Source organism: Parasteatoda tepidariorum, chromosome 1 (genome assembly GCF_982258835.1).
Source record: "Parasteatoda tepidariorum strain Cologne lab strain chromosome 1, Ptep-v5.0, whole genome shotgun sequence".
Classification (NCBI taxonomy): Eukaryota; Metazoa; Arthropoda; class Arachnida; order Araneae; family Theridiidae; genus Parasteatoda; species Parasteatoda tepidariorum.
The window spans coordinates 73,607,456-73,621,677 of NC_141755.1; the positions used below are offsets into that span (position 1 = coordinate 73,607,456).

Here is a 14,222-nt window from a genome sequence, read left to right on the forward strand (position 1 = left end):
TTATATATTTATCACGTGCATATCTAATTCTGGCAAATGTGTGATTAAAAATCTTTAATAAAGAAATTTTTAATTTTTTTTAAAAATGTTTTCAATAAATGTTCATAATTTCTCTAAAATCATCAGTATTAAAATTTATTTTTTTAATTACACATTTTGAATTATCCAGCATAATATTATTACCTTGCGCACATCGAGTTTCGGGCAAATCCAAGGTAACTAACAAATCAAACGTGCTTCTGTACTTATACTTATACCCGCTTCTGTACTTGTACTAAGTCTTTATTTTTTGTTCAAATAAAATATATGAGAAAAACAAGTTAGTATTTAATACCTGTAGTAATTATAAAGGAGATTTTTATAAAATTATGCTCTTGTAAAAAAAAAAAAATTTAAAAAAAGTTGAATGCGACCTCAATTAAAAATTAGCCATTTTCATTACCTAAAGTTATTATAAAAAATTACTTATATATGAATATTTGAATCTTAATTACTACAATAATAAATCAAATTCAAATTTCCGTAGGAGGGAAGCTTAATTAGAAAAATCAAAAATAAATCATAGTTTAAAAGGAGATCAAACAATAAATTAATAATAAACTATGGTTTTAAGTGATCTATGATTAAACAATGTGTTTCAGCAATTTCAACAGCATTTATAAACTTCACAAATTGATACGATCTCAATTGATGGAATACTAAAATCATCTCTCGCTCCCTGGAAATAATTTCCTTTAATTGATTGCAATATTTTAATATAGAAACTTAACAAAAAATAGATGGTTATTAGAAAAGTAAAACAGCTTTAATAAAAAAAAGAGATAAAAAATTCTGCATTCAAGTGTTAAATTTTTTTGACTTGAAAAATCGGAAAATAAATTACAATTTTATTTAAAAAGATTTTATCAATTTTTTTTTTATCGAGGAATCATTTATTAATTAATATAAGATCATCTTCAAATAAAACCTCTGCTTGCATGATTACGATGGAATCCCTTTCAATCCCAGGCAAGAGTAGTGTTTAAATATATAGTGCCGACATCTAGTGGCGATTCTAGCCATGAAAAAAAATTGCCTCAATCTTCTTTCATGGGAAAAATAAAAATAGATGATGGCCGCTCGAAAGAAAAAGAAAGAAATGAAATTTATAGTTTAAAACTGATATAAAACTAAATTATCTTTAAATAAAACCTAGTCTGAATTTTTAATAATATATTGATAGAATCCACTTTATTTCCAGTCCAAGGTAATAACAGAGTATATGGTGCTGTCATCTAGTGGCTACTCTTGAAATCGTTGAAGTGAGAATGAAATCAATCCTCTGTAATCGAAAAAATTAAGTTGATGCTGCCATCTCCTTAAGAGAAAAAATACAAAAAAATAGATAAATTTGCAAACAGATAAACATATTCTGAAGTGATCTGAAAAACTTTTGATAATTTATAACCTTTATAAAAAATAAATAAATAAGAAAAAAACATATTATTACTGGCAATTTATACATTATAGAAAATCAGTCAAGCTCGTTATTTTACTCTTTTTTTAACCAACTCAAATGCATCTGTTCAGTGAAAGATTTGTACTACGATCCTAAACAATCGATATGTTATATTGAATATCAAGAAATTTCATTGCCTTTAAATGTACTCTCTTGTCTTGCATCTCTTAAATTTTATGGCCTTTTAAATATACATTTTAAGCACTTCTTCGAACACAATCCATTAATGATTTAGACAAATTTTTAGATAAATGTAAGATTTCTAGTTTTTGGAGCTGGTACGTGTTGAGTATTGTAAAAGACTAATTTTTGCTTTTCAAATTATGCTCTTTTATTAATAAAAAAGAAAATTTCAAAATTATACAATTATTCCTTTTTATTAAAAAAGAAAGTAAAAAAAAAGGAAGAAAAAAAGGAATGAAATACTTTTTGTGCTCTTATGCTGCCATCTATTGAGACTTTTGATAACCGATGTAAAAAAATTAAAATATTATTAAAGCAAAAAGTAACTGTCGAAGACAATGAAAGAAATAAAAATTCTAAGAATATTTCATTATTATTCTGCTTGGAAACTGTTTAAAATTTTTTTAAATAATATTTACTGTAAGGTTAAATTAGGGAATTAATCTTGCTCCGTAGTCATTACGATAATATGAATTTTAATTTTTTGGATTCAAGTTATTAAAAAGAAAGAAATATTATTTGCATTATTGACTAATACGATAAAAGGATTGATTTTAAATTTGATATAAATAAACCAATTGCGTGGAATTCTGATGTTTTTAAAAATATTTATTTAAATGACATTTTTAATCAAATGAATAGAATTAAAAGAATTTGTAGTAATGTTTGTTTATCCAAAAAACAAATAGACAAACTTTTCCAAAATTTGACAAAAAAATAGATTAAAAAGAAAACAATCAAATTTTATATAAAATCATTGAGTTAATTGTATGTTATAGTTATTAACAAATTTATCAAAAAAATTTTCTTAACTACTTGGCAATGTGCAAATCAAATTCGAGCAAATCTGTTACTAAAAATCTTTTAATATTTAATAAAGAATTTTTTTCAATAAATGTTAATAAATTCTATAAAAATCATCAAATGATGTATATATATATATATATATATATATATATATATATATATATATATATATATATATATATATATATATATATATATATATATATATATATATATATACACTGGTTATCATAAATTAAGGAAAAATCACAAAAATAGCGATAACTCTTTCAAAAGTAAGCCAAACCGTGCAAAATTTGCATATGTTGTCCACTAAGAGTAGCTGAGTAAAATTGCAATATGCAAATTAGTGGCGCTGCACTCGGCTTACGTCATCTGCCTGGAGCATAAAAGTCCAAGTTTGAGAGAAAGCACACAAATTTTACTGTGATTGCGACATTGAAAATCTGAGATAGCCAATTCGTAATAATGACCTCTAGGCATCATTTGCCTGAAGAACTACGATGGAGAGCCATCGGGAGACTAGAGGCAGGGCAGAGTCAATCAGAAGTGGCCAGATGGCTAAATGTGAGTCCATCTGTGGTTCATAGACTTTGGAGGCAATTTCAAACCACAGATTCGGCATCTAGGAGGTTCAGTCAAGGACGGCCAACTGTTACGACCAGTGCCGATGACCGATATTTGACATTAAGTGCACGCAGGAATAGAACCGCTACTCCGACACATCTTAGATCCTCTCTTGCTGCAGCCACCGGAAGGTTGGTGTCAACGTCAACTGTGCGCAGAAGGCTCCACGAAGGTGGTCTGTATGCGAGACGACCAGCCATTTGCGTGCCGCTCACATCACGCCATAGGAGAGACCGTTTGCAGTGGGCCCGACAACATGTCCACTGGACGTCAGATCAATGGAGGCCTGTTCTCTTTACGGATGAGTCCAGGTTTAGTCTAGAAAGTGACAGTAGACGTTATTTGATATGGAGAGAACCTGGGACCCGTTATCATCCATCAAACATCCGTGAAAGAGATGCATACGGAAGAGGCAGTGTCTGTGTTTGGGGAGGCATATCCTTAGGAGGGCGCACATACCTCCATGTCTTTCCAAGGGGAACCGTGAATGCTCAGGTTTATCGAGACAACATCCTTGATGCTTATGTGCGCCCATATGCCGGGGCAATTGGTGATTGCTTCCTGTTACAGGACGATAATGCAAGACCACACAGAGCTCGCATTGTTGATGATTATCTTCAACAGGAAACAATTACTCGCATGGAGTGGCCAGCTCGATCCCCGGACTTGAATCCTATCGAGCACGTTTGGGATGCTCTAGGGAGGCGTGTATCTGCCATCAATCCGCCCCCTCAGACCCTTGCCACGCTTGCAACTGCTTTACAAGAGCAATGGCTCTCACTTCCTATTGAACTGATAGACCGCATAATTGAAAGCATCACACATCGCTGTTTGTGCTGTATTGCTTCTAGAGGCAATCATATTCCATATTAAAGGTACTTTTTCTATTGCAAACCGATACTTCCAATTTGTTTATTTTATACATGTGCTAATTTCTATACTACTATTAATGTCTGATAATTTCTTTTTATGTTGTTTAATACCTTACTATGTGTTGTATATTGTGGGTAAGTTTCATAAAATTCCATGTGTAATTTCTTGAGTTATCGCGATTTTTGTGAATTTTCCTTAATTTATGATAACCAGTGTATATATATATATATATATATATATATATATATATATATATATATATATATATATATATATATATATATATATATATATATATATATATATATATATATATATATATATATATATATACAGGGTGATTCTAAAAAGATGGGAAAAACTTTAGGAAGTGATAGTACACACCCAGACAAACAATTTTTATCAAAGAATGCATGGTCGAAAACCAAACCAAAAACCGCTAGAGGGCGTCAAAGTTTATGTTCTATATATATCTCTATCTATATATCTATTCTATATATATATATATATATATATATATATATATATATATATATATATATATATATATATATATATATATATATATATATATATATATATATATATATATATATATATATATATATATATATATATATATATATATAATGTTTGTAGAATTTATTAACTGCACATAAGTTGCAAGTGCATAGGACCCATGATATAGGAATATAGGATTATAACACAAAGGAAGCAAAAAAAGATCACAAAAAACATAAAAGAAATTAAATCAGAGGATTTTAAATAAAAGAAAAAAATATAATTTGTAATATTTAAAAACAGTATTTGAGTTTTCGTCTCTAATGCCAAGTTCATAGCACGGTTCTACATAAATATTTTTGTCAAAAAATCACAATTTTTGCGATGCATATTAAAAAAGAAACTTATCTATACCGTGTCCCTTGTCAGACTAAAATTCTCAGAATAGAATCTGAAATTTCTGTATTTGACTGCCTTTTCAGGCAAAAATTAATGCTTAAATGCAAAGAGCCGTTTTGGAGAATAATTCTCAAAAATAGTTTTGTCCAATCAAATAGTTTCCATTTCGCAAATTCTAAAACTCCATGCGTCAAATCCGAAATGTAAGACACAGTTCTATAGGATAACTTTCAGTAAAAATAAATTTGCAAAAAAGAAAAAGAAAATTAAAATTTGTTTTGGCAGTAGTCGAAAGTAGTGCACTACAAGTAGTGAAACTACTGATGTGGCTACTTTTTTCCGTAGTTTGTAGTGTAGTGTGCTACTTTTAAGAAAGCATTGTATTGAGTAGTGTGATACAAAAAAACAGTAGTTTGTAGTGATTCCAGGCAACTACTTTTAACGTTCGTTAAGTAAAACTCGAGCGCAACTAATTTTTCGAATTTGATGGGTACAAATCTTCGCTAGTCAATGAAAATGGCAATGAAAACTGCCCTGTGGCAGCAGCTAAGCTTTAACTAGAATTACTTATTTATAAACATTTATAATCGGGCATAACTAACATTTAGACTAGCCATAGCGAAAAATAGATAATCAATCACTTTAATCTCATTTTCACTTGCGAATGTTCAACCGTGAAGCATTCCATGAATGTACACTCATGAACATTTTCGATGTACTTAAATTCTTAGAGGAAAAAGAGCATTAAACATTTAAAAAGTATTGGTATAAATATTCGCTGTCGAAAAGGACATAAAAAGTTGAAGAGAAGTCAAATGAATAAATGCGAAAAAACATGTTTTGGAATAACAAACTGCTTTATGTAAACATGAACAAATATTTCTTAATTATTCCCATACATTATTCATCTCCTAAAAGTAGTGAAGTAGCTACTAAATTCCAAAGTAGTATGTATGCGCGACATTTAAAAAAAAGTAGTTGTAGTTAATTAAATTTGTTACAAAGTTGTTGTAGTAAACTACAAAAATAATGTAGTTTTTCCGACCACTGGTGCAAAGCTTTAAAATCACTTCTTAAAGTGTTCCTTGTAACGTTGAATTGTTTTTTCCAGACAGTTTTGAAACTGATATTTTTCGAACATTCAAATGAAAATGCATGGTTCTATTACACAAAACATTTTCTTTGAAATTATTTTTGTCATAACTTTAGTTATTGATGTCTAAATTTGCAAAATTCCTTTCTAAAGTGTCCTTTTTAATGGACAAAATTTAGTCATGTTATAAATAAAAATGTCAGTTATTCAAATGTCATTTTCCGAAACATTTTCTACTCAAATCAATGATGTATAACAATGCTTTTTAGAAGTCTCATAAAAGATATTTATGCAAAAAAATTCTGAAATTCAATGTGTAAAATTAATGTTAGGTTCCATGTAGTGTAAGTCTTTTTTAAAAGAAATAAAATAAAAAATTTTTAAATAAAAATCAATGCAAATTATGTGTTCCTATTTTTGTAATATGACTCTCATGTGATTGGATTATTACTAGAAACTACTCAGTTCATAGTAGAAATTCGAAAAATTGATTTCTAAAGTGTTCCATTTAAAGCTCATAGATTAGCGCCTTCAAACCTTGATAATTTTGTTATTCGACTGTTATTCTAAAAACCCAAATCTAAATTGTAAAACACCAAATTTTTAAAAAAAAATTAAATTTAAAATCTTCTATAGTGCATTATACATTAAAATCTTATAGAATGAGTCTCGAAAAAAAAAATAACATTTAAAATCTTCTATAGTGTATTATGCATTAAAATGTTATATAATGACTCTCGAAAAAAAATAATTACATTTAAAATCTTCTATGGTGCACTATACATTAAAATCTTATAGAATGAGTCTCAAAGAAAAATAATTACATTTAAAATCTTCTATAATGCATTATACATAAAAATCTTATAGAATGATTCTCGAAAAAAAAATAATAAAATAATTACATTTAAAATCTACTATAGTGCATTATGCATTAGTATAAATTTGAAATCTACATACTGCGCAATATCATAAAATTTATCGTATTATATGTGGTTAAATTTTCACACATAAACCTTGACAGCAATATCTGAAAAAGCAATTGCTCAAGAGCAAACATATGGTACCATTTAACAATTAATATTTCTTACAACATCCGAGGCAATACATTGGCTTGGATTTCAGACTATCTTCATAACAGACATATCAGGGTGAAGTTTAATGGAACTCTCTCAAATTCAGTTCACCTCAGCCAGGGTGTACCCCAGGGAACTGTCCTCAGTCCAACTCTATTCACTCTGTACATGGCCGGAATAGAGAAAACTGTTTCTCTCGGGACTCGCATCGGAATGTTTGCTGATGATATTGCTCTTTGGGGTAGCGGTGACGACGTTACCGAGATTGAGTCGAGACTCAACAACTCATTAGAAGCCCTGTCCAAGTACGCAGATGAATTCAAATTGAGCTTCAACCCAACCAAATCGATAACCACCTTCTTCACTACTAATAAACGACTTTATAAATATGAACCATCCTTGTTTCTCAAACACCAGAAGCTCTCCTACGAGAAACACCCAAAATACCTAGGATACATTCTCGATCCCGAATTTACAAGTAACAAACATATTGATTATATTGTCTCGAAGGCTAGGAAGCGCCTAAATATTATTAAGTGTATCGCTGGTAGGGATTGGGGAGCAGATGCAACTACTCTTAGGACTTCCTACCAGGCTCTTGTTAGACCAATTCTTGAATATGGCTATCCTGTCTACTGCTGTGCTTCTCAATCTAACTTAAACAAATTGGAAAAGGTTCAACTGAGCGCCGCTCGCATCATCACTGGACTGAAACGTAGCTGCCCTTCAGAGATCGTTCTTTACGAAGCAGATCTGCAACCTCTAAATTTCAGAAGGCAAGCTAATTTAGTGAAATATTACAATAAACTTTCCAGTTTAGACCAAGGCAATTTAACAGCTATTTACCTAAATAATTGGACCTGCAATCAAAGGCTAAAGAAAAACAGTCCTTTTAGTCATGTTAAATCACAACTGTTAATCGCTGAAAATATTGAACCTCTTTATCTTCATAGCAATCTTAGTACTTGCTTGGATCTTTCCAATGTTAGTTTCCATGAAAGCCTCCCTACCATGCCGCATGACAAGAAAGACTGTGTGCCTGACTTCCTCAGACAGTTGTCCCTGGAAATCATCAATAAAATCCCTCCAAACGACATCAAAATATTCTCTGATGGCAGTAAAATGGATAGACAGACTGGCAGTGGGGTATTTATTGAAACACCTCGAGAGAACTACACTCTTCATCAACGAAACCCCGATTTTTGCTCCGTCTTTCGAAGCGAACTAATTGCAATCAACAGGGGACTAGAGAAAATCTTGAGTGAAGGGCACCTTGGAAATACTTGGATACTATCTGACAGCCGTAGTTCAATTCAACACCTCAAAAATTGGGCCCTCATTGGAGATAAAACCAGTTTTTCGATCCTACAAAAAGTAAAGCTCATTTCCCAACAGCATGAGGTCCACTTTCAATGGATCCCGTCCCACGTCGATATCCACGGCAACGAGTTGGCTGACACTCTTGCAAAGAAGGGACTAGACCATCCAGTTCCCTCCACCTCAGAGCTTACATACCTTGAACTTTTTGCAAGGCAAAAGGCCCAGAACAAACAAAAGTGGATGCTTCCACCTATTCACTACTGGTATAAAGCAGAAAGACCAGGACTCTCTCTATCTCTCCCTGGTGATAGGCAAACCAACACCTGCTTATCCCGACTGGCCAGTGGACACCTAAAAAGTCTCACATTTTCTGCAAATCAAAAAATCTTTCCTCTTTGCCCTAAATGCCAACAAAACCAGGCATCACCTGAGCACATCTTGAACTGTTTAGGGCTGGACTGGAATGACATTCATTCCTCTCCCATTCTGGTTTCGGATTTTCTGAATGTCAACGGATTCATTGATCTGGTCTGACCCCGTCAGACCAGATGGGAATTAGCAACAACAACAACAACAACCATTTAACAGAATAACTTCAATAAAAAAAATATTTCTATGAAAAAAAATTATTAATTTTAAGAATGAATCGGTGAAATTGATTTCTTAAGTTTATATTGCAATGCTTAGTTTTGCACAGTTTCATTATTTAAAAAGAAAATCTTATAAGTCTTATAGTCTTATAATCTAATCTTATAATCTATATTAGTCTTCGTAAACTTTAAATGTCATTTTTTCAAAAAAAAGTGTTCATTTACTAGGAAACAAAATAATTTCTTCAATTTTAAGGCTTGATATTTTAACAGCCTTTATTAACCTTCTTAAAGTAATGTATTTTCTGATAGAAAAGAATTTTATTTTCATCTTCACTTATGGTTTTCAATACATTTAAAGATAAACCCTGAAGTTTATGATATTTTTTTAATACGTTTTGCTACTATGTCAGAAAACTAAAAAAAATGCCATAGGTATGTATTTTTAAAAAAAAACAAACAGTTTAATCACTTAATTTTATCGGAGCTTAAATTTGTATAAATTCGTATGTATTAAAAGGAATTGGGATAGAGAGTAAAATAAATAACTAAGCAACAAATACGAGTATATAAATACATTTATTTCACAGGTAGAATTTAGTTTTCCAGAACTCTAGAAAATCTGAGGAAAAAAAGTCATTTACAAACTCAAAATGTGTGATAAAACATCTAAAACTCTATTTTTTATTGTGAAAATGCATTTTAAATTTCTTCTCTTTGATCTTTAAAGACCCTTTCTTGAATTATTTCAACAACTAACATCTTCCACTTCATCTAATTCAAAGGGTTCAAAACACCTAATTATTATGATGAATTAGTTATTGCGTCTGATTTTCTTTTTCACTCGATATGACGTATGTTTAGTCTAATAAGACTTACAACCGAAGTACCCGAAGTGTCACTCGACAATCACATTAATTTTTCTTAAATAAATACAAGGAAAAAGTGAAAAAAATATTTCGTATTGACATTGACCCTTACTATAGATCATTTGATTCTCAACCGGACTGGTGTTGAACCACGGATTAATATTTAGAATTTATATAAATTTTATTTATATTAAAGTAGGTTTGGGCTCAAAATACTTTTTATTATAGAGAGTAAATGAATAGCAAGAAACAAATTGGTCAAAAAAAAAAAACTTTTATTGTCACAATTTCGTATTGGTAAAAATTATGTAAATTGTCCAAATTATTTACCCGGTTCTTCGAATAAATAGGGTTAGAAACTATTCTTAAAATTATTGGCTATAGAATATATACTACAGAGTATAGGGTATAGATTTCCTTTTAACTTAACTACTTTTGCAGTAATTAGAATATTAAGTCAATGGGTATGGGCTCGAGCATCGTTTCAGACATGGGTATTTTTTTTTTCTTCGTTGGAATTTACCTTTTCTTTCGCCCGTCAGTGTGTGAGTGTGGCCTGATGTATACGACGTGATTGTTTTCGAATTTCTCAATGTAATATGCAAAGTGCTGCTCTACTGTCTTGTAGTCACGAGATGAACCCCCGACGCTGGACGTGTTTGAAGCGGTCGCTAAGGTAACAGACTGAACTGTTTATTTTTATGTAAAAATAGCGATTCGGATTTGGTGGTCGCTTCGAACTATCAATTTTCCATTTGGCAGTTGGTCTTTAGCTAATAAATCAGCAAAGTACCCAGACACTAGTTCAGCCGTCACAGGACGACTAAACTCACAAAAAAAGAGTGCACGAAATTGTTATTCTTGATGTTCGGATACAACAGATGAAACAATTAAAAATTAAAATTCCAATTTTGTCGCAAAAAAAGAATAAGAAATTAAATGCACTAAGCTTAAGTTTTCCACAAAAACGATTTAATTTTGCCTCTTGAAAACATAAAAAATCTTTTGAATCAGCTTCAAAATATTTTCGCGAACATCTCTCATTTGGCGAGATTCAATTTTTCATTTAGCGATCCTCAAATTCTTTTGACGAACAGCTTCAAATTTTTTGCCAAGAACTCGATTTTGAATAGTTGGTACTCTCGCAGACACTAACAACACTTTAAGTAATCAGTCGTTAATTAACCAGAAATCTTTTAATACGTTTGTCCTGTGTTTCTTAATTTTAGTAATTAGAAGCAATAAATGATTAAGCAAAATTGGACAGAAAGAAAAAAAACTGCACCAATGCACAGTGTTTATGAAAGAAAGTATTTACATACAAAAAATCACCTGAATATACGAGTGACACTTTGGGTAGCCATCTATTAATTATTTTTAAGGAAAAATAAATAAACAAACCATCAACAGGAATTTATAAATAAAACATTTCATATCGAACAAATTCAATTACTCTTTAAAAATCTGTTCACATTTACATATTAAAATAAGAAATAAACCGGTTTTAAAAATCTGTTCAAGTTTTCTTGAACTAGTGGATCGATCTGGCAAGTTTTCTGAAAGGCAAGAGTTCATTGTGCCTATCAATGTAGGGTTTGTTATGCCAGTTTCGGTACTTTTAAAGTACGGCGACCCATGCCTCAAAGGGACTAGAAGAATTATTTGAGTTTTTATTTTTGCACTGGTTGAAGGAAGGGGTGTTGAGCTTAGTCTTTGCCATTCTCTTCACCCATTTCTTCTTCTTCTTCCTCGTCTTCTACTTCCGGGGTGCAGGAATGAGAACAAGAAGAAGAAGATTCGGGTTGGGATGACGATCCATTAGCCTTGCCTTCCTTGTCTTTGGATTTCCGGTTGGGGCAATCGGCGATCAAATGATCGGTAGATTTGCAGTGGTGGCAACGTTTCGGCTGAGGACCCAGGCTGCATTTGGCTGCAATGTGGTTGGCGAATTCTCCGCAATTGTAACATCTGAAACAAATTTAAAATCGAAATTTAATCTTTCTACAAGTCATCGAACAATAGAAAGCACAAAATTTAATATTAACACAGTAAAACGATTGAAAATTTAATATTACCGCAGACTAACATATGAATAATTGCACATAGAGAGCACCGTGTATAACTTTTAATTTTCTGATTGAATTTTTACTTTTTCTGTCAATGGCTCGATCTGGATAATTCGAGGGCCTAACCTTAAATATGCAAATTAATTACCGCAGACGATAATTTAAAGAAATCAGAAATAAAAACGTACTTTCTTTGAAAAAACGTACCTTTTTTTCGACGTATTTGGATTTTTGACCCTCGAAATATGACTTACAAGGAAGGGGTAGCCGATATCTGAAAAATAAGGCTTTAATTGTTTTAGTAGGGGATCAACCGCAAATTTGAACCCCTTAATGTTAATTTCACTTTTTGAGTACTTCGCTATAACTTGAGTGCGTCCTAAGTCAACCGAAAAATTCTTACACAGGCTTGTAAAATTCGTTTATACTAAAATAATTCCATTAAAAAAAATTTTTAATAAATATTTATTATTATTTTATTTAATTATAGTAAAATAAAATGTGTTAGTAAGGTTTACAAATATTACAGGAAGTAATTTTATGTGACAACATGCAAAATTTGATCAACATCGATCTAATAGTTCTTGAGAAATCAAATATGATATATATATATATATATATATATATATATATATATATATATATATATATATATATATATATATATATATATATATATATATATATATATATATATATATATTAAATTGGGTAACTCAGAAACTCTTCATATAGTTAAAATAGTTATATAGTTAAAATAGACCGATATAGTTGAAATTTTGTATTTTGTTATTTAAGATTACAAAATACTTTAAAATGATGTAACCGTAAACCATTTAGATTGAGTTTTCGTACGTCAAAATCTGATCTCTTGATCAAAAGTAACTCAAGAAGTTCACTTTTTTCCCCACTGTTTGATAATTAATTCTAATGCACCTGTTGCACCCGAAACAATTGAAAATTTAATATCATCACAATTGTAACTCATGAAACGATTATAAATTGAAAATTTAATCTCAGCCCAGAATGCCTGAAACAATCGAAAATTTAATGTCATCATAGATGCAGCGCATGAAATGATTGTAAAAGGAAAATTTGCAGACCCAAATTGGAACAGCAAAGTATTGCAACAGCAAAATTTAATATAACAGCAAAGTAAATAATTGTATTGACCTCGTTACTACTAAATTTGTAAAACAATAGATATATTTGCAAATTATAGAAATTCACATTTTTGCAAAACAGACTAATTATTTAAGAATGATTTTTTTTTATTGTTTGAAATACAAATGAAGATAGTAGGAAAAAAAATTTCAGATAAAATGAAATTAAATTCAGATTAATGAATTCAAGATTAGTGATTGATTAATGAATTCAGATAAATGAATTTAAGATTAAGTTGCTGCTGCGTTTGTTTGGAATGTTTATGTATTTTTAGTAATGCATGATCTAAATCTTTCGTACAGGGTATAATCTTTCGTAATAACGTCACACATTCGTAACATTTGTAATAACGTCGCACATTCGTAACATTTGTAATAACGTCACACATTCGTAGCATTTGATAATAACGTCACACATTCGTAACATTTGTAATAACGTCACACATTCGTAGCATTTGTAATAACGTCACACATCCGTAACATTTTCAATAATGTCACACATTCGTAACATTTGTAATAACGTCACACATTCTTAACATTTTTAATAACGTCACGCATTCGTAACATTTGTAATAACGTCACATAATAGTCTTTAAAAAATAGTCCACGAAATAGTGTACCTGATTTTTCTGAATCTTTTTTTAGACATCGGCCTTCTGTGTGATCCTTTGCAGTCCTGTTTTTCAGGTCCGGTGACAATGGTGGCCTCGAGTCCTTTATCTGATACTTTGCAGTCGAATTCCACTTCTTCCTCATCACCCAGACTGCGGAAACCCGGCATCTGAATGACAGACTTCAAAGGAAAACAAAACATTACGATTAATTGAGCTTATTCAATTGCTTCCATCGATATAAATTATTAGGACTTATATAAAAAATAGACACAAATTATAGACATTGATACACACTAAGAAAAAAGTATGGTCAAAGCTATAAGAATATAGTAAAGTTTACCGTATTTTCGGCTCTATCAGAACACCAAAACGCACGGTATTTTTTTTTTTTTTTTTTTTTTTTTGCGAAAACTATAAAACAAAGTTTTACATTGTAGGATAAAATGAGGTAAGAGTTGTAATATTTGGTAAATTTTTCATATTTTAGAGCATGGCATAAAAATGATTTATTCGGTTAAATTTACTTTGCAGTTTTGTATTTTAACT

The 14,222-nt window shown here is 30.7% G+C and overlaps 1 protein-coding gene across 1 annotated transcript in view; it reads right to left on the bottom strand.

Annotated features, from left to right (window-relative positions):
• Positions 1-9,524: 9,524 nt before the first annotated feature.
• Positions 9,525-14,222, bottom strand: part of LOC107447255 (protein lin-28 homolog) — a 75,647-nt gene continuing 70,949 nt past the window's right edge. The window contains exons 3-4 of the mRNA XM_016062129.4: positions 13,683-13,855; positions 9,525-11,801 (exon numbers count right to left, since the gene is read on the bottom strand). Coding sequence (XP_015917615.1) covers positions 11,540-11,801; positions 13,683-13,855 — 435 coding nt within the window. The 3' untranslated portion in view covers positions 9,525-11,539. The remainder of the gene's footprint in view (positions 11,802-13,682; positions 13,856-14,222) is intronic.